Source organism: Sceloporus occidentalis, unplaced genomic scaffold (genome assembly GCF_023333645.1).
Source record: "Sceloporus occidentalis isolate IW3139 unplaced genomic scaffold, rSceOcc1.0.p SCAF_481, whole genome shotgun sequence".
NCBI classification, from domain to species: domain Eukaryota; kingdom Metazoa; phylum Chordata; class Lepidosauria; order Squamata; family Phrynosomatidae; genus Sceloporus; species Sceloporus occidentalis.
This window is the reverse complement of record NW_028317461.1, coordinates 167,993-189,892: the sequence shown is the minus strand read 5'-3', so window position 1 is coordinate 189,892 and position 21,900 is coordinate 167,993. Positions and strand designations below refer to the sequence as shown.

At 49.6% G+C, this 21,900-nt stretch overlaps 1 protein-coding gene across 1 annotated transcript in view; it reads right to left on the bottom strand.

The window, feature by feature from the left end:
• LOC149271641 (roundabout homolog 2-like) overlaps positions 1-21,900 on the bottom strand; it is a gene marked incomplete at its 3' end in the record, with an annotated part of 85,943 nt that overhangs the window by 20,956 nt on the left and 43,087 nt on the right. The window contains exon 2 of the mRNA XM_089507257.1: positions 7,373-7,699. Within this exon, the coding sequence (XP_089363383.1) occupies positions 7,373-7,699 (327 nt within the window). The remainder of the gene's footprint in view (positions 1-7,372; positions 7,700-21,900) is intronic.

Below are 21,900 nucleotides of genomic sequence, written 5' to 3'. Positions count from 1 at the left end.
CCCACTGTGACCCCAAAGCACAGGACGCCACCCCCACTGTGACCCCAAAACACAGGACGCCACCCCCACTGTGACCCCCGAACATACAAAATCACCCACAGCTACAAAAACACGCAGTAAAGCAACAAATCTTCACGCTGACAAAAACTCACTGGCAGCGAAGATCCCGTCCGCAGAACGACCACAGACAGTAACCACGGTAACGCGGCACGCGTGGGGCGACAATATGTTTTTTTCTAGATTGTGTTACAATACGTTTCCCCCACAGCTGCCCCAGCGGTCTGTACCCCTGGGGTATTCCTGCCTCCCCGCTGACCGTTTACATGCGTGTCGGACTCATGACGCGTGTTCACAGACGTGGCTTGATCAGTAAAGCCAGATATGGATTCCGTGGAACTCGCCCTGCACCAGAAACACGTTTAAAACGGAAATTATCCGTCCCGGTACTGGTTCTGGAGTCGCCAGGACGCGGCCCGTTTGCCGGCCCCTTGGAATCTGTTTACTGGCGTCCGTCCTGAGACCGCTGCAGATGGGAAACCATTCACCGAGACCACGGAATCCACCACCTGTGGCCAACAAATTGAGTCTTCAGAGCCGACCATCCCCCAGACAAAAACCACAACAAAAGCCATTTATCAGCTACGAGGCGGCGCGGCCCTCACAAGGAGGGTAAAGGACAGGAGGGCCGGCCGGGGACACCCCATAAAATTCCAATAAAATTATGCATAAAAATACGTAACAAAACGTTCAGAATAAACGAGAAGCCGCCTGGCGGAGGGACGATTTCTGTCATTTATATCGTTTCCCGTTAACATGCATCTCATTTAACCTTCTGGGTGCTGGAAGGAAGTGTAACGGCCCAGGGTCTGGTTCACAAACGGTTAAAGAACATGGACACATAATTACTAAAAATCAAAGAATTTCATCAAATCCCAGATGTGATTTACAAAGATCACCGACCGCTGCTTACAGCGGTAAGAAGCTTCTGATATTTGGATACTGTCAGCATGAAGCGTCAGCTCCCCAGCCGAGCTTTGATTGGGATTTCCACTATTTAATCCAAGACGTTAATTACCACTCAGTTTTACAGAAATCGGTAAAAACTCATTAATTACACATTAAAGTCACATCGCCTTCTGTTCTCAGCGGCTCCTCCACAACCTCAGAAAGATTTAGTGCAAATAATTTATGACTTTATTATCACTATTATTATATCACTTGTATTATTATCACTATTATTATATCACTTGTATTATTATCACTATTATTATATCACTTGTATTATTATCACTATTATTATATTACTTTTATTATCACTATTATTATATTACTTGTATTATTACTATATTATTATCACTATTATTTTATTACTTGTATTACTATATTATTATCACTATTATTATATTACTTGTATTATCACTATTATTATATCACTTGTATTATTATCACTATTATTATATTACTTTTATTATCACTATTATTATATTACTTGTATTATTACTATATTATTATCACTATTATTTTATTACTTGTATTACTATATTATTATCACTATTATTATATTACTTGTATTATCACTATTATTATATTACTTGTATTATTACTATATTATCACTATTATTATATTACTTTTATTATAACTATATTATCACTATTATTATATTACTTGTATTATCACTATTATTATATTACTTTTATTATTATTACTATTACTATATTACTTGTATTATTATTATTATTATCACTATTACTATATTACTTTTATTATTACTTTTATTATACCATTATTATTATTATTATTATTATATTACTTTAATACTTTTATTATTTGTATAATTGTTATATTATCAGTACTGTTATTATTACTATTTCTATTATTATTATTACTATTCTCACTATAATATTGAGAATATTATAATCCCCCTCCCCCCGGTTACCGGCTGTAATAACGTTTATCTGGCCCCTCCGGACACCAGAGCCGTGGAATCTACGTGTTTATTTGAATGATCATCATGAGAAGGACGCGCGTTGACGAAGTGTGAAGAGGCGACACGCAGACAGCGCCCGGCGCCCCGTTTGTAGAGGGCAGTTTGGAGCACATAAAACACGCTCTGTCTGGCAGGGGGGGCACTTTGCCGCTGGGTGGCCCGTCGGGGTCAGGACTGGAGGTCTGGACAGGATCTAGATCGCTATCCGGAACCCAAACGCAGCTCTGTCCGGGAAAAACCACGACTCGACAAATCACAAGAATGACTCAAAACGCAGCTTTTAAAGCACTTTCTGTCATTTGTTGGAAGCGATTCTGACGCCTCCTGCGGCTGCTTTCTAAAGAATGCGTCCAAAGGACTTAAAAGTCTCCTGTCCAGAAAACGTCACACAAAATACATCTACGTCTCCGGCGCTCCCTGCGCGCTCCCCCCCCACGCGCTTAAAATCAGAGAGAGCGTCAGAGACACGAGACGGGAAAAGCCAAGGTAGAAAATCTGGTAAATAATCAGCCTCCCAGCAGAAGTGGTAGAGAAATTTACTCCTGAATCTAAGAGACAGCTTACTGACCGTTTGTTTTAGGATTCATCTAAATACCTCCGGAGACGTTGGAAATATAAGCAGAACCGACGCGAGAGAGCGACGAGAGAGAGCGAGAGAGAGCGACCCGACCCGGAGAGAGCGAGAGGGACCCGACCCGGCGAGAGCGAGAGAGCGACCCGACCCGGCGAGAGCGAGAGAGCGAGAGAGACCCGACCCGGCGAGAGCGAGAGAGCGACCCGACCCGGCGAGAGCGAGAGAGCGAGAGAGACCCGACCCGGCGAGAGCGCGAGAGAGACCCGACCCGGCCCGGCGAGAGCGAGAGGGACCCGACCCGGCGAGAGCGAGAGAGAGAAAGCGAGAGACCCGACCCGGCGAGAGCGAGAGAGAGAAAGCGAGAGAGACCCGACCCGGCGAGAGCCAAAGAGAGAAAGCGAGAGAGACCCGACCCGGCGAGAGAGACCCGACCCGGCGAGAGCGAGAGAGAGAAAGCGAGAGAGACCCGACCCGGCGAGAGCGAGAGAGAGAAAGCGAGAGAGACCCAACCCGGCGAGAGCGAGAGAGAGAAAGCGAGAGAGACCCGACCCGGCGAGAGCGAGAGAGACCCGACCCGGCGAGAGCGAGAGAGACCCGACCCGGCGAGAGCGAAAGAGACCCGACCCGGAGAGAGAGCGACCCGACCCGACCCGGCGAGAGCGAGAGAGAGAGACCCGACCCGGCGAGAGAGAGAGAGCGAGAGAGACCCGACCCGGCGAGAGCGAGAGAGAGAGACCCGACCCGGCGAGAGCGAGCGAGAGAGACCCGACCCGGCGAGAGCGAGCGAGAGGGACCCGACCCGGCGAGAGCGAGAGAGCGACCCGACCCGGCGAGAGCGAGAGAGCGAGAGAGACCCGACCCGGCGAGAGCGCGAGAGAGACCCGACCCGGCCCGGCGAGAGCGAGAGGGACCCGACCCGGCGAGAGCGAGAGAGAGAAAGCGAGAGACCCGACCCGGCGAGAGCGAGAGAGAGAAAGCGAGAGAGACCCGACCCGGCGAGAGCCAAAGAGAGAAAGCGAGAGAGACCCGACCCGGCGAGAGAGACCCGACCCGGCGAGAGCGAGAGAGAGAAAGCGAGAGAGACCCGACCCGGCGAGAGCGAGAGAGAGAAAGCGAGAGAGACCCAACCCGGCGAGAGCGAGAGAGAGAAAGCGAGAGAGACCCGACCCGGCGAGAGCGAGAGAGACCCGACCCGGCGAGAGCGAGAGAGACCCGACCCGGCGAGAGCGAAAGAGACCCGACCCGGAGAGAGAGCGACCCGACCCGACCCGGCGAGAGCGAGAGAGAGAGACCCGACCCGGCGAGAGAGAGAGAGCGAGAGAGACCCGACCCGGCGAGAGCGAGAGAGAGAGACCCGACCCGGCGAGAGCGAGCGAGAGAGACCCGACCCGGCGAGAGCGAGCGAGAGAGACCCGACCCAGCGAGAGCGAGAGAGAGCAAGAGAGAGACCCGACCCGGCGAGAGCGAGAGACCCGACCAGGCGAGAGCGAGAGAGACAGAGACCCGACCCGGCGAGAGCGAGAGAGACCCGACCCAGCGAGAGAGAGAGAGAGAGCGAGAGAGACCCGACCCGGCCCGGTGAGAGCGAGAGAGCGAGAGAGACCCGACCCGGCCTGGCGAGAGAGCGAGAGAGACCCGACCCGGCGAGAGCGACCCGACCCGGCGAGAGCGCGAGCGAGACCCGACCCGGCGAGAGCGAGAGAGACCCGACCCGGCGAGAGCGACCCGACCCGGCGAGAGTGAGAGAGACCCGACCCGACCCGGCGAGAGAAAGAGAGAGCGAGAGAGACCCGACCCGGCGAGAGCGAGAGAGACCCGACCCGACCCGAACCGGAGAGAGAGAGGGACACGAACCGGAGAGAGAGAGGGACCCGAACCGGAGAGAGAGAGGGACCCGAACCGGAGAGAGAGAGAGAGCGAGACCCGGAGAGAGACAGAGAGAGAGAGAGAGCGAGACCCGGAGAGAGAGAGAAAGAGCGAGACCCTGAGACAGAGAGAGAGAGAGACCCGGAGAGAGAGCGAGAGAGCGACCCGAACCGGAGAGAGAGAGAGAGAGCGACCCGAACCGGAGAGAGAGAGAGAGAGAGAGAGAGAGAGAGAGAGAGAGAGAGAGAGAGCGACCCGAACCGGAGAGAGAGAGAGAGAGAGACCCGACCCGGAGTAGAGAGACCCGACCCGGAGTAGAGAGAGAGAGACCCGACCCGGAGTAGAGAGAGAGACCCGACCCGGAGAGAGAGAGAGAGCGACCCGACCCGGAGAGAGAGAGCGACCCGACCCGGAGAGAGAGAGAGAGACCCGACCCGGAGAGAGAGAGAGAGAGAGAGAGAGAGAGAGAGACCCGACCCGGAGAGAGAGAGAGAGACCCGACCGAGAGAGACAGACCCGACCCGGAGAGAGAGAGCCACACCAAGAGAGAGCGTTATCTCTGATCATAAAGCAGAGATAAGAGAACAATTACCTGTGGGGAGGGCTGTTTACTGAGAGGCGGCTCGTTAATCAGCAGGTATGCGGCCACCCAGCCCTCTGTCAACTGGGGGGGGAACGGCGAGAGACTGGGGGGGGAACCGGGGAGAGACTGGGGGGGGAACCGGGGAGAGACTGGGGGGAAAACCGGGGAGAGACTGGAGGGGGGGGGGAACGCATCAAATCCATTTACATTTTCTTTAAAAGGTGAAGTTAAAGCAATAACAGCCACTTCATATGAGCCAAAAGCATCCCTGGGGAGGAAAAAAAACAAAAACAAAGATTCCTCAGAAAAAGCTGGATACTGTGTCGGTTACACCACAGAAAGAAATCACAGGCGGGGGGGGGGGTCCTGTCCGTGACCCCCACTTCATGCTATTATCGCATAGTATGCATATATTAGTATATATCTACTGACTGATCCAGCAGCTGAAGGCAGGGAATCCGGTCCGTTAACCCCTCGGTGGAGCACGGAGTCCTCGGTTGACTGCTGGTCAGTACTGGGGGGATGGAGGGTCCACGCGCCGGTTCCCCGCAGCACTACGGGCGTTATATGTGGCCCCAGAGCCCGTCTGCCACCGACACCAACACAAGCTGAAGCTTTTATACAGAGGTCTTTGTGGGGGTGAAACCGAGTTATCGGGGGCTCGAGACCCTCAGTGTGCACCACGGACCCGCGTCCCGAACCAACCTCTTTGGAAATGATTCTTTATTGGTGTATATAGCGCCATCACATTCCGTAGCGCCGTACAACGATCCGCGTGTCGCCGGGGGATCTGTGGCCCCGCACACGCGCTGGGCGGCGTGTAAAAGGTGCGGCGTGAAGCGTGAATAAAACCCAATAGAAGAGAGAGTCGATGCGGTGGCAGCCGCCGCGTCCGGAAATCCGATGTCACCGGAAATATTTATTCTTCGGGAGCCTCCCGACCTGAAAGGAATCGCTCGTCGCAGGAGCTCGCGGCCAAAGAAAGCCAGCGCGGTTTATTTCATTGCAGGAAACGCGCCAGATGGCACAACCTGTAGGAACGTCACGCGGCTCGCGATCCGGGGGCAACGGCCGGAGACCACCGGGGAACGGGGGGAAAATGGGGTCTTAAATATTTGATTTCGCTGCCATTTACTCGTTTACAGGATGCGAGTTCAGACAGAGCATTCATGCAAAATTTATTCAAAAAGCACAGAAAAGGGATTTTTTTTTTTCAGTTCAAACGCAAATCATTTTCTGTTTTCTGCTCCGGGGAATAAAAGCTGCCGGGTATTTAACCCTTTCCAGCAGTAAGGGGATAATGTCGCTTGCAGTGAATTTAGGAAAGGGTTAAGCGGCGGTGTCTCTCATTCATGTGTTTAGAACTCAGCCAAGCTAGACAATGAAGAGTTAATTGGCTGTGCTGATTAATGATTGGCTGACAGCCTTCGCTTATTTTACTAAACGATGGAATTCTTGCTGTGACAGAGAATGATGGGAGTTTATTATCCCCCCCCCACGCCAGTCTGCGGCCAGGTGCCCGGATAAAATAAATGACACCGGGGTATTTACTAAAAACGCAGCTTTCTGCCTTAATTCTGCAAGAACAAAGTAACAAGAATGATCCAAATAATAATAATAATAATACATTAACAATAAAATACATAAAACATGAACCTAAAACTGACACTATGAGCAGGGGGGGGGCATTGTGTTCCTTGTGATAACATTTTGGTGCGGCCCCTGAGGGCCACACATCATACGTGCTGAATGAAGGAAATTACAGAGCATCAGATTTTATTTTATTTGGATTTTTCAATTCTTCAAAAGGTAAACTTACAAAAGAGCCGCTATCCCCCAAAAGTCAATAAACATAAAACATCGAAGAACGGTACCGGAGGGCGGGGGCGGCGGGGTTACACCCCCCAAAAACAGACTTAAACCAAACAACCGAGAAACGGGAACAAGCACGGTCTTCGAAACAGAAGATGCGGCCCCCGGCGAGTCGCCAGTTTCTCCTTAACCTTAATCAGTCGCTGGTCTCGTCTTAGATTCAGGAGCCGGATGTCTATCCCATGCCTGTTTAATACCCCCACCGTATTACCCTCTACCACCTCTGCTGGGAGGCTGTTCCACATATCCACCACCCTCTCAGTAAAGTAAAGCTTCCTCACATTACAGACATAAAGTTCTGCGATGACCCAGTGCACATTTCCTCACAGAAATCACTCCAGAAACGCGCAGCGGAGATCTCCATCTCTGAGCGTATTAACCATTTCTTGCTTTCGTTTCTCTAAGTTCCCTCTCTTTCCCTATTAACCCTTTATCCGTGGGTCCCAGTATCCAAACAAATAATACCCCCGGGTGCCAATATAAACCTACTTGCCACCTCCAGCGATGCGTTTCGACTGACGGATTCCCCCAGGTAGTTTCTGGCCACGCAGACATAGACGCCTTCGTCGGGTTTACTCCGCCGGCCGTGAACGATGCGCAGGAAGAAGAGGGAGCCGCTGGGCAGGAGCATGCGGTGGGAGCGCGGGTCGTCCTTGTCCGTCTCTACCCTCTCCCCGTCCTTATACCACTCGATAATGGGGGTCGGCCGCCCCTCGGCTTTACAGTTCAGGGTGGCTGGTTCCCCCTTGGAGACGATGTGATCGGACGGGTGCTCAACGATTCGGGGGGGGAAATCTTCAACGCGAGGCCTGGATCCTGAAAAAGGAGAATCCGGATTATTATTAATCAGATTATTTATTTATTATTATAATTAAGCAGGACTGGTCACACTATACTGGGGCATTAGGTAGGTATGATGCAATGCCAGCTGTATACACGGAACATACTGCTGAACCCTAATGAGAAGAGCTGTCTGCCCCGGGGATGCCGGTACCGGCTCCTACTGCCCAGTCTGCCCCGGGGATGCCGGTACCGGCTCCTAGCACCCAGTCTGCCCCGGGGATGCCGGTACCGGCTCCTAGCGCCCAGTCTGCCCCGGGGATGCCGGTACCGGTACAGATGGGGTGAAAGGGGACAGAAAATGAGACGATTTCCAGCGTTTTCTGTTTGGAGATTAAAGAATAAATGTGGAACCAGATCGTGGATGGAAACCATCGTATATTCCGTATACTACACTACGGGAGCCACGGAATATATCACTACGCACAATATTACACTACGGGAGCCACGGAATATATCACTACGCACAATATTACACTACGGGAGCCACGGAATATATCACTACGCACAATATTACACTACGGGAGCCACGGAATATATCACTACGCACAATATTACACTACGGGAGCCACGGAATATATCACTACGCACAATATTACACTACGGGAGCCACGGAATATATCACTACGCACAATATTACACTACGGGAGCCACGGAATATATCACTACGCACAATATTACACTACGGGAGCCACGGAATATATCACTACGCACAATATTACACTACGGGAGCCACGGAATATATCACTACGCACAATATTACACTACGGGAGCCACGGAATATATCACTACGCACAATATTACACTACGGGAGCCACGGAATATATCACTACGCACAATATTCCACTACGGGAGCCACGGAATATATCACTACGCACAATATTCCACTACGGGAGCCACGGAATATATCACTACGCACAATATTCCACTACGGGAGCCACGGAATATATCACTACGCACAATATTCCACTACGGGAGCCACGGAATATATCACTACGCACAATATTCCACTACGGGAGCCACGGAATATATCACTACGCACAATATTACACTACGGGAGCCACGGAATATATCACTACGCACAATATTACACTACGGGAGCCACGGAATATATCACTACGCACAATATTACACTACGGGAGCCACGGAATATATCACTACGCACAATATTACACTACGGGAGCCACGGAATATATCACTACGCACAATATTACACTACGGGAGCCACGGAATATATCACTACGCACGTTTCAGACGTGGATCAGTGTTTTCGCAGGGCCGCTGCCAGCCGGTACTTGTTCACCGTCCGTGAACGTGGTGTTTGGCAGCAATAGGAGATCCGGGGTAATTTCTCTGAGTGTTTTTACAACAAAGATCCGGCAACTGCCCCGGGGCCAACATCACACCTTCCCGGAACGTGGACACGGATCATTTTATCAATCCCAGCCACAGAAAAACCAGCGAGCGAAACGCAAACCTCCATCTATCGACAATTATGACACCTGCCATACATGTGAAATATACACATTATACATACGTGTGCAAATACATACACGGATACATATGTGTACACATGCGCATGCAGATACATACACAGATACATACGTGTACACATGCGCGTGCAGATACATACATGTGCACATACACACGTGTCTCCTGGAAATAATAGTCTGTGATTGCAGAATTTTGTGTTATTGGGAAAGGACACGAGATCGATAACCATCCAGCTGCCAGCATCAGTTACCCTCCAGGGGGTAAAGCCAGCGACACTCTACAGTCACCTAAATAGAACCGTATGGGGTCTCATGTAACACGTTCCGGCTTCATACATTGAAGGCATCACGCTTGGGACCCTCAATCACTGCAAACCCCCCTTTTGTGATAATTTGTAAGCTCGATTGAGCAGAGCCTTCCTCAAGTGTTCTTTTTGTCATATAATACTTGTTGTGTCCCGTTTCCTCATTGTACGGCGCTACGGAATATGATGGCGCTACACAACACCACATAATCCTTTCTTGGGTTTATTGGATTCTCTGTTTCCCGGGGCTGGGTTTAGATTGAAGGAAATCCGATGAACGCGGAAATATCTCCCGATTACGGATTCTAGAACGAGGTGGCTGAGCCTTTCGGTAACCTGCTGCCGCGGCCGAAGCTCTCGCCGGTCCCGGTATGAATAAACCGCCCATACCCCGTTTGCCAGGCGTGTGACAGACGGGCACAGGTCTGTAACATGCCAGGCGGACACGATGGGCTATTGAGGAGCCGTTATCATCGGCGCGATTTCCCTGGAGATCTCACATCTCATTACTCAGCCTGCGCGGCCGATCAATGCCCAGAACTAATGAGCGTAAAAACCAAATGAAACAGAGCACGGCAAAAGAGAGTCAGAGAGAAGCAAGAACAGAGAGCGGATTAGCCCTGTCCAGTCCGTACTCACAGCCAAGAGTTAATGCGCCAAAGAAACGAAGACGAGACCTCCGAGGGCCAAAAATCCCAGTGGCTAACTTACTATCTCTGTATCCGCTCACCGACACCCCAAAGAGCAATGAGAAGCACCCAGAATTGTGAGGGGTCTCTGGGAAGTAACCCTACTTTTTACTGCTTGTTCCGTAATGCCCCCAACCACTACTAATGGACATTAGCTTGTCTGAATACAGGGGTGACCTGGGGGGTATTTAAAGGGCCAAGAACACGAGGATCCCAAAAGCCAGAAATATATTTAAAAAATGGTTAGAATCCAGTAAGGTCGATGCGTAACGTCCGCTAAACACAGAGCAGGGGCAGATCACTTCCGTAGGGGGCAGATCACTTCCGTAGGGGGCAGATCACTTCCGTAGGGGGCAGATCACTTCCGTAGGGGGCAGATCTCTTCCGTAGGGGGCAGATCTCATCCGTAGGGGGCAGATCACCTTCTCCAGGAGGTGAAAGCCCGGTTTAAAGGTCCCCCATATCCCCTGCGCTCCTATTATTCCAGTTGGTTGGGCTTACTCATTAGCCGACCTTCATTGTACGTTGCCCCGGTATTCACCGTCCTGCCGCCATTAACACATTCTCACCCTCCCCCTGACAGTTGCTATAGATCTTCTCCTAAAGAAACACCTAAAAGCAGCTAATCTGCCCTGATCCCACCGACAGAATAAAGCCCTTCCTGACGTTTACTGGCCGCTCTCCGCTGGCCTGGGAATTCACTTGCAAATGGACTCACAGATTGGGGTGGAAAAGGCTTTTTCACAATTACAACATTCCTTTAAAACAACAATAGAAGAGTTAAATGTCCTGGAAAGGCGGCGGTGAGCGAGGCGGCGAGCGAGGCGGCGCGCTGGTTGAGGTTCTTGGCTTTTATTATTTTTAGAGCCGCATTGTGTGCAGGTTACGCCGAGTTCACGCAGAATTATTTCTTCCATTCTTAGAAAGACAGTGGAAATATCGTGATTTATGGATCTGCGGATTAATACCCCCCATACTGCCCCCATGAAACCTTCTGACCCCAGGAAAAAATCATTTTCAATAAAGCATTGTTTAGCTGCGCCGGGTCCCCATGATTTACACCCCGCCGGCCCCCACGTCACCCGCTTATTAGCACGACGACGCCACGATAGCCGGTTATTTGGAAGCCTAAATGGGGGGGGCAGTAAATGTTGACCCTGCTTCTTAAACCGATGACAATTAAAGGTTTTTGAGTTTGTGATGAAAGTGATAGATTGTGGAGCTAATAACGCCATTTGCTTCCGGTCGGCAGTGAAGCTCCTGTCTGCGCATGCATACCGTCTGCAGTTACTTGACGCCGGTGCCACGTGCCCCTCCGCGGCTTTCCACGACTAAACAGTCTTTTTATGCAATTACTTCATTTACAGATTTTACCAAGATTCCTCCAGCTTGGCGCTGATTGGGGTCCGGTTACTCCTTAGCGCCATGACATCCCTCTCAGCCTCCAGCTGTGCTACTCCTATGACCCTCAGCCAGCCCACCGCAAGCTTTACAGATAATACAGCATTTTTTAATTGGATTTTATGCCATCAGATTGGAAGGTCCTTTGAAGAAAGTCACCTCGTTCGTGTCCGTTTGTACAGCGCCGTGGAATGTGATGGTGCTATATAATAATCCGCTTTTGGTTCAGGATTTGGGGGGTTTGAGGATCTGAGTCCGGGGCAGACAACATTTACTAGGAATTCCAGCGGGAAGCTGGGACATGAGTAGCTGCCAATAAAACGTCTCCATGCGCGGCTAACAAACTGCTACAGAGGTTTTTATGGCTGCGTACGGAAGGAACAGCAGGAATTATCCTAAACGGTAGTAAACCAGGCAAAGTGGCCGATAAAAGCCTGAGCACAAACTGCAGCCGAGGACCCTTCGGCAGATACCCCATTCCACCCCCTCTGCAATCCCCTAAAGAGCTTCTACATGCATGAAGCGCAGTCTCTGTGCTGGACGGTCAATTAAATGCGAATGAATGAAACCAAGTAATGCTTTCGACCTGAACGTCAGATGGATGGATCTGCTGATTTTGGCCCAAATGTCAGGGCTGATAGTGACATCGCGGTGACATCTCAGCTCACCGCAAACAAATGGCTGGGATTTAGTAAATTAGAGATTCCCTCCTTATTGACAAGAGATATAAGTCACTTAAAGGTCAGGAGCTGGAATATAATAAACCCGAGAGCGCAGATGCCTCTTATCATCAAATACCTGCCGTACAAAGAGCTGACAATCAAACGTCTGCACTTTATTCTGTAAGTGGCCTTTCACTTGTAATCCGTCCCTTTAACGTGGAACCCGCGGCCCCTCTGTTTACTGCCCCTTCAGAGTGTCTTTTGTACAGCTTGGGGGGACAGCCAAGCGTCACGGCATTCATTCACCAAGCCAGGTCCTCGATCCCTGCCTCGGCCCAGCCGTGACACCCCAACCGAGGACACAGTCCGGGTCACAATCATACAAGCGATATCATGCGCAGCCACCGCTCATATAACTGATTCAACCACCATCTGTACCGGAGCACGCGGGGCCGTCACATAACGAGCGCCTGTTTAACCCCTTAAGGACAATGGGCGGTCCCTAAACCCATTGAAAACAATGCATTTTGAGCCCGTACATGTACAGGCTTTGTAATTAAGGGGTTAAGTAATTGCACAGCAATCGAGAAAGCGATCCAACGAACAGCATCCACTGAAATCCCGGCAAGCGGATGATTAGCAGCACGGACTGCATCGCCTGCTCTGTGACGGCATCGCACATCAGCCGGGACCTGGGGTGGAATAATCACAGAAATTGCCCATTGAAGGGAAGTTGCTGTCTCCACGAGCCATAATTCAGTATGAAACAGGAAAAGGCCAACGGCATCACATTTAGACGACTCATATAATATGATGTCATAATGAAAGCGGTAAGAGTCCGATTAGCGCTTTAATATCTGAATGAAGGCATCTATTATTTTTACTGTCAGCTCCATCCCCGTAATTCATTTGTGTCGTCGCCCTTCACGTCTCTGACCTTCGGTCAGTAAATGGCGCATGATCTCTGTTATTGTGATCGCAGAGGTGACTCGGTGCACACATGGGGGGGGGGGTAATTACTATTAGCCCGATCTCTCCCGGTAATTGGCAATAAATTAAAGGCGCCGTTCCATTCTGCGTCAGCAATAACCGCGCAGGAGTTATGGAGAGCGAAGCCGAGTCTAGGAGTGAATCCGGTAACAAGGATGCCGACCCTGTCAATGAATGAACACAGGCAGCATGCGCGTCTGCCGGGAGATGCCCTTCTTTCTCTTCTGCTTTCAAGGTTGAATTATATTGAATTGTGGAAAGATGTGACCTGACCCTCGGGATTTATTCTGTAAACGCGCTCCCTGGAGACATGTCTCTCACTGTAAATATATTTAAATAGCTCCAACATATTCTGTAGCTCTGTATAAAAAAACCCTAATAATCCTAATCTATACTATGATCTGTTCCACCATTTCCTGCTCCTTCACAAGTAGCCCCTCCCCTCACATTTAACCCCACCCTTTTAACAGAATGACCCACCCCTGAGGATACTTCTAGGTATTATTCTAGATAACATTTCAGGCGCTCACGTGATTTTAATGGAAACGAGCCGGACACAGAGTATTTGGGTAAATACAGGAAATGGTCTCCAGACCCCGGGTTGTTTCCCCAAAACTAGCTCCCTGGTTGTAATTCACGGGGTCAAAGGTCTGCAATAATCCTCCCGTGGGATGGATTCTGACACCCAACACACAAAGTCAAGCTGTGCAACTAACTGTTTCGTGGGTGATGCAGGAACCCAGCCGGAACAAACGTCTCCTTCCGGGCAGGACGTGTCAGCACCGCACGCAGCCTGCAAATTATGAAATCGTTCAAATCGCGGATAATGATGTCATCGTTTGGTCACTGAGTGCCTCATTCTGTGATAAATCCACCCCAGCCGCCAATCCCTGGCCTGGTTTATCCCCCCACCCCGGGTTCCTTAATAAATATCTCAAAACCACAAATGCTCAACATTCCCCGAAGCCGTGATTTACCCCAAACTGCCAGGAATTCACCTCTAATGGGGATCAATGTCGGCACCAATTATCTCAGCGCTTTAGGCGTTTAATGAGAATTTATGAAGGTTCCAGCAATTAGAGGATAATATTCATGAGAGGGGAGGACGCTGCTGCCGGGGGCTCCAGCCCAAACAAACAGCCCCCACGTTCATAATGTGCCCGTTTCCAGCAGCCGCTGTTTGCTTGAAACTCTGCATCACTTTATGCAGCTTCACCGGGTACGAGACTCACCATATACAGAACCGCACTATATACAGAGAGCCTCACCATATACAGAGAGCCTCACCATATACAGAACCACACTATATACAGAACCACACTATATACAGAGAGCCTCACCATATACAGAACCGCACTATATACAGAGAGCCTCACCATATACAGAACCACACTATATACAGAACCGCACTATATACAGAGAGCCTCAACATATACAGAACCGCACTATATACAGAGAGACTCACCATATACAGAACCGCACTATATACAGAGAGCCTCACCATATACAGAGAGCCTCACCATATACAGAACCACACTATATACAGAACCACACTATATACAGAGAGCCTCACCATATACAGAACCGCACTATATACAGAGAGCCTCACCATATACAGAACCGCACTACATACAGAGAGCCTCACCATATACAGAACCGCACTATATACAGAGAGCCTCACCATATACAGAACCGCACTATATACAGAGAGCCTCAACATATACAGAACCGCACTATATACAGAGAGCCTCACCATATACAGAACCACACAATATACAGAGAGCCTCACCATATACAGAACCACACAATATACAGAGAGCCTCACCATATACAGAGAGCCTCACCATATACAGAACCACACTATATACAGAGAGCCTCACCATATACAGAACCGCACTATATACAGAGAGCCTCACCATATACAGAACCGCACTATATACAGAGAGCCTCACCATATACAGAACCGCACTATATACAGAGAGCCTCACCATATACAGAACCGCACTACATACAGAGAGCCTCACCATATACAGAACCGCACTATATACAGAGAGCCTCACCATATACAGAACCGCACTATATACAGAGAGCCTCAACATATACAGAACCGCACTATATACAGAGAGCCTCACCATATACAGAACCACACAATATACAGAGAGCCTCACCATATACAGAACCACACAATATACAGAGAGCCTCACCATATACAGAGAGCCTCACCATATACAGAACCACACTATATACAGAGAGCCTCACCATATACAGAACCACACTATATACAGAGAGCCTCACCATATACAGAACCGCACTATATACAGAGAGCCTCACCATATACAGAACCGCACTATATACAGAGACCCTCACCATATACAGAACCGCACTATATACAGAGAGCCTCACCATATACAGAACCGCACTACATACAGAGAGCCTCACCATATACAGAACCGCACTATATACAGAGAGCCTCACCATATACAGAACCGCACTATACACAGAACCACACTATATACAGAGAGCCTCACCATATACAGAACCGCACTATATACAGAGAGCCTCACCATATACAGAACCACACAATATACAGAGAGCCTCACCATATACAGAGAGCCTCACCATATACAGAGAGCCTCACCATATACAGAACCGCACTATATACAGAGAGCCTCACCATATACAGAACCACACAATATACAGAGAGCCTCACCATATACAGAACCACACTATATACAGAGAGCCTCACCATATACAGAACCACACTATATACAGAGAGCCTCACCATATACAGAACCGCACTATATACAGAGAGCCTCACCATATACAGAACCGCACTATATACAGAACCGCACTATATACAGAGCGCCTCACCATATAGAGACCCTCATAATATACAGAGCCTTGCTCGGGCACAGCATCCACGTTTCCCCCGATACGTTTTTGTTGCCTCAAAGGAATTATGAACTTTAACAACCATTAAAAGTCCCAATAAAAGTAATTTAAAATCATCAAATCATCAAAATCATACAAATTTATCGAATTAAAGAACTGGGCGATTAATAATAATAATAATAATAAATAAAATAAATAATAATAATAGCTCTTGATACAAAACATACATTCAAGGGGTCTGACAGAACCAGAAGACGGCCGATCACAGGGGGCATTGGCACGGGGAATGTGAATCGCAAGAGGGGCAAAAATTTAATTCAAGCGAAGCATCTGGAAAGATCAATAATCTGAATATTTTAAAGTCCAAACCCAGCAGTGGCTGCGCATGATCATCCTGGGGCAGGAAATGCTGAGGGGACTCAGTGCCAAAAAGTAACCATTTTACCCCAAATCCCCAGTGATATGACACAATGAAACCATTTCTAACCCCAAACGTGTCCTTTTAGTCAGAGAGAAGCACAATGAGCCTCATAAAACATCCCAGCTCAGGGGCCATAAAGCTCTGCCCCCCCCTTGCCCCTGGGGGGTCTCAGCCCCTGACAATACCCTGCAGCTTCATCCATTTGGCAGATATTTCCAGTACCCCCCCCCTACCCAGCAAGTTCAAAGCACTGGACACAGATGAGCCCTCCCTGCCCCCCAGCAGCAAGTACCCCATATTACTTAATGCCCCAGCCCCAGGGCACATTGTTCCGCCCCATCCTGACAGCACAGAACCAGTAACCCCCAACCTATTCTTACTGGGATTCATTCAGCGCTGGGGCTGCAGATATTAACCCTTCCAGCTGCCATTTAACCCCGCGTGTGCTGCAGCCGGGCATGTAGCCTGGTATTTAACCCATACTGTGCTGCTACTGCTCCAGTCCAGCATTAACCCCCAAGATACTGATACTCAAAGACCTGCCATTTAACCCCTTGGATACCGCAGTAGGCAGGTGTGGCAGTTTGTGGCTCTGTTGCCCTGTAACACTCGGGGCACTATAAGGGTCTCTCCAGTAACTGCCCCATGTCAGGTGGCATCTGAGCAAAAGCCCCCCTGCAGAGGGGTCGCTGACTCCAGATGTGGGGTAAATATGTGGGGCACATAACGTGGGGGTGAAAGACTGGGCTTCAGAGGGGTATTTAGAGCAGGACCAGAGCCACTCAAACTACTTCTTCTGCCTCAGCCACGACTGGGGCACAGAGTTCCAGAAACAGCCCCATGTCGGGGCAGAATCAAGTGTAATAAGGGGGCTCTGGATCATAAAGTAGATGCCTTCTTACCTAGCACAGGGGCAATCCACAAGAGGCAAACAAGCCACATCTTCTGGTCTCCTCCAAATCCCCCGAAAGATGAACCCCTTCCTCTCCGGCCCCAGACAGTCACAAACTGCTCCTCCAGCCGGGCAGATCACATCCCATCCGTGCACAATCCCAGGGTCTGCGAGTCCCAAGAGCTTGCAATCCACTCGCCCAGCAGCCTCATCACCTCCTCCCGGAGCCTCCTCTGCCATCCACTCGGAGCAGCGCAGCCTCCAGCTTTGTGTCAGCGACCCCTCCCCCACTCATTTAAAGGGACAGACACCTGCACACTGCATGCAGCCCACAATAAATCCACACGGGCTCTCCCCCACAAAGCTCACAATCTAATGTACAGCAACTGAGTGTATTAACCCCATGTGGTTTGGAATTAGGTTCATTCAGTATTGACAAATAAAAGCTATTCTGCAGTGTTTATTATTCAACAAAAAACATCATTTTCTGCAACAGGAAATATAAACATGGAAATGCAAATATTTATCTCAAAACAAAAACAGAAATAGAAAAAACTATTTCCTAGCGGTTCATATCCGCAGCGGGTGTGTGCCGGGGTCACCTGTTACTGGGGATACAGAGACCCCTAAATCGCTGCTAAGGGGGATCCCAGCTGGTATCACACTCCCATCAGCTAAATCATCCTCTGCTCACTCCCATCACCCAAGCCATCCTTCCTTCCACTCCCTGGATTAAGGGGTTAAAATGACCCCCTAGTTGTGAGAAGAGCTGACAATCTATTGATCTATTCACTGTGCATTCGCTTAATGTTCTTGGTGTAAAGATTCAAAATGTACGCGATTTTGGTGCCAAATGCCATCGGATATAAATTTAAAAATGCACTGCCACCTACTGCCCCACCACGTGCCGATAACCCCCGCGCTCGGCTTCATGTCCGGGGCACGTGTCACATGGATCCAACAGGTAACGGGACACAGAGGAGTCTTGGTCTGATATTCAGGAGCCGTATGTCTATCCCATGCATGTTTACATTCCCTCACTGTATTACCCTCTACCACCTCTGATGGGAGGCTGTTCCATATATCTGTTCCACATTCCATCTCAGTCTCTGACTCTCTAGTGTTGGATTCCGGTCTCTTGTAATTTTTCTCCTCCTTTGAAATAAATTTCCTCCCGTCCTTTATCCCCTTATGGATTTAAACGTCTCCCTCTCTTCTCCCCGTTTCTCTCTCCCTCTCTTTTCCCCGTCTCTCTCATCTCTCCCCCAAGCCGGACATATTGAGATCCGTCTGTCTCTCCTAATTGTTTTTATACTGCAAACGGCTCACCTTTTAACCATTAAATATATTCACTCTGCCTTTTTACAGAAACCTCCCCGTTTTGCGCAGATACAGTTTGGGGGAGCCTGTTGAGACGCGTCCCCCGTGAGAACTGACAACGAATCCTTGTTACAGACAGAGCAGAGGCTTCAGGGACATCGGCTGCCAATCAAATATTGCAACCTTGCGGGAACCTAGAGGATGTTTTATGATCTATTGTAGCTTTGGACAACCTGTGTTCATCCAGGAACAGAGAATTCCCTGCCTGCGCATCCAGCATCTGATCACTTTGTATCTTTCTAAGATGAATCTGCTAAAAGTATTTTATAACTGGTGCAGGACTCGGGGTATATGAGGAGGGTTAGATGCGCTCTAATGTCCCCTTCAGATCCTTTTAGATATAGACATCCTCATGTTCTGCTGATTAATGTTTAACGATCCCCCATTAATAGATTTGGGGTAAGTTGGAGTATTAAAGCAGCGTCCCCCGGGGGGCCAAACCAGCCATATACACTGGCCCCCCGACCGCCAGCTCAGTCCCCGCGGGGGGTTTCAATGATCGCCCAGCAAACCGCTCCGTGTTTCCTTCAATCTGATAAAGGAAAGCTGAGATCCTGCTCTCCAATCTCACTGATTTCATGGAGCTCCGAGAAAAAGAATAAATAAAGTGAAAAGCTTGGCCAGCATCCTTTTTACGGCTTTGCTTCCTCCCGGGGCGACTCAGAAGATGTCCGGCACGGGCCGCCGACTCCGCCAGGGTGGGCTTGTTGCGGCCTGCATGGGGCTAGTAGCGGCTCGCACGTTTATTACCTGCCGTCCCGCCGGGGGTAAGAGATCTCAGGGTCTCGCTCCTCACCTTCCTGTCCCTTAAAGCCCTTTCCTGTTTTCCCAAAACGCAGACAATAAACGGCGCGTCGCCCCTTCCCTTATATCTGCCGGCGGGGGCCACGCGGGGCTCTAAGGGAAAGGATTTGGTACAAGTGATGAAACTGGATAGTTTATAAGAAATGTAATATTATGTTAATGAATAATTATAACCAGAGTGGATACTTTCAAGAGGAATCTTTGCCTCCCAAATCCTAAGAGGGGCTCCTTACACCAATGAGGGTCCTAAGGAGCTGCTTTCTATGTTCATTTAGCGGCGCCACTCCTGAAGCCCCAAATCGCTCGATATCCGCTTTCTGATTTACACAAATATGAGGTCATATTAACCGTTAAGGGAAACGTCTCGGAACTATTCTGTATGTTTACAGGGTGAAGCGCTGGGTCGCATGCCCTGGAGAGATTCGGGGGCTTCCTCTACTATCACAAAGCCTGAGAAGTCAATGCTTTATAGGAAGTGCACGCAGAGCACGGACACCCAGCACATTCCTTGATAGAGGGTGATTAATATTCACAGTGAAGTCGCTAACGTGATTATATATTTATACGTCTTTCCAGAGAGCTGAAATGAGGCAGGGAATGAGGGGCATCGGATTCAGGGACCCTTATCAGGCAGAATCATAAAGCGGGTGGGTGACGCCGGTGGCTGACATCGCGCTTCCTCCAGATATCAGCTCCTTGATTTCCTGCTCCTTTGAATTTTTTTGAGAGCAAAAGCTAATTGATCACAAGAGTCTGTGAACCGTGAACCTCATTCAGCCACAAAAAGGGGTTTATTTAGAGCCGGGTAGGAATGGGATCCTCAGCGCGTCCCAACAAAAGGCGTTCTGTGCCGTGCTGTCAGAGGCGAGAGTTAACGGGACATCAGTGGGATACAACGTGTCGGACGCACGCAGACGAGCAGCCATTAGTAATATCGTTTATATCCAGGAATGGGGCAGAACAGCTAAACGGCACCGAAATGCTAAATGCTATTTATTTATTTATGTATACTGTATATATGCAAGCTCAAAGAATCAGGGAAGGGCTTCCCCCCCGTAACAAAGTAACAAAGGTCACGTGCCGGGGATGACAAGTCCTTCTGGTTGTTGTTATATCGGTTTACTCCGTCCGTTCCTGTGCCACGAAATGTCTCCCGGTGTAAATGCTGCGATCCCAGGTAATAAGTAAATCTGTTTGCTTACATTTCAGGTATTGGACATGACATCACCTCCGCCGCGCAATCCACGTGAGAACAGCGCCCCCTGTCCCTCCGTGCCACGGACAACGTCCCGGGCCTGATCCAACAAGCAGGTCACATCCTTACTGAGACCCCAAAGCATCAGAGCCCCTTCAACGCAAATAGCGAGACGTTTCATTAGCTTTAAGTCAAGTCTCAGATAACTGACAGCGGGTAGCGTTACACCAAATGGTGGCCCAGAAGCAGGGCCGGCCCAAGGCAAAATGCTGCCTGGGGCGAATTTTAAAATGCCGCCCCCCCCTTATCTACCCTTCCTCTCCCTCCGTCCCTGCCCCCCCCATTATCTACCCTTCCTCTCCCTCCGTCCCTGCCGCCCCCCCCCCCCTTGTACTCACCTTTCAGCAGTCCTGCGGCGAGTCCGCCCGTTCAAAAGTTCCGCCTGGAGCGGTTGCCCCACTCGGCTCCATTGTCGGGCCGGCCCTGCCCAGAAGGCTGTGAAGTATTGGCTAAAGAAGTCATATGAGAGCTGAGCCCGTTCAGCACCACGTCGCCAACGTCACAACCCGTCCCTACGGCCCACTTCATGCCATCAGCGCTCATATCGATAAATTCCATTACAGAAATTGGAAAAGCACCTGAAATTTGCAATCGCAGTAAGGAACGATATCAATTATTTGACACGGACTTCAATCAATACAGACAATTCCTCAACCAACGGTCAATATTCAGTTTCTCGAGTTCAATATATCCAGTATTGGGCTGCATTAACCCTTTTAGTGCTGGCAGGGGGATTCATGAATTGCATTCATTCGCACAGAATGAATGAAACGCTACATTGTGTTGACTATTGCAGGAGACACATGGGGTCTGAACACTAATATTATTTGCTCTACAGTTTGTGGATTGATTGGAGATGCAGAGGGGTCTCCAATCCCCCCGCAGAATGAACTAAAGGTAAATAACACACACATGGCATTGTGTACAAACCCACTACAAGATCAGTCTAATCCATCAGCACAACAATAGGAAGGGGCTGTGTGAGCCTCACCG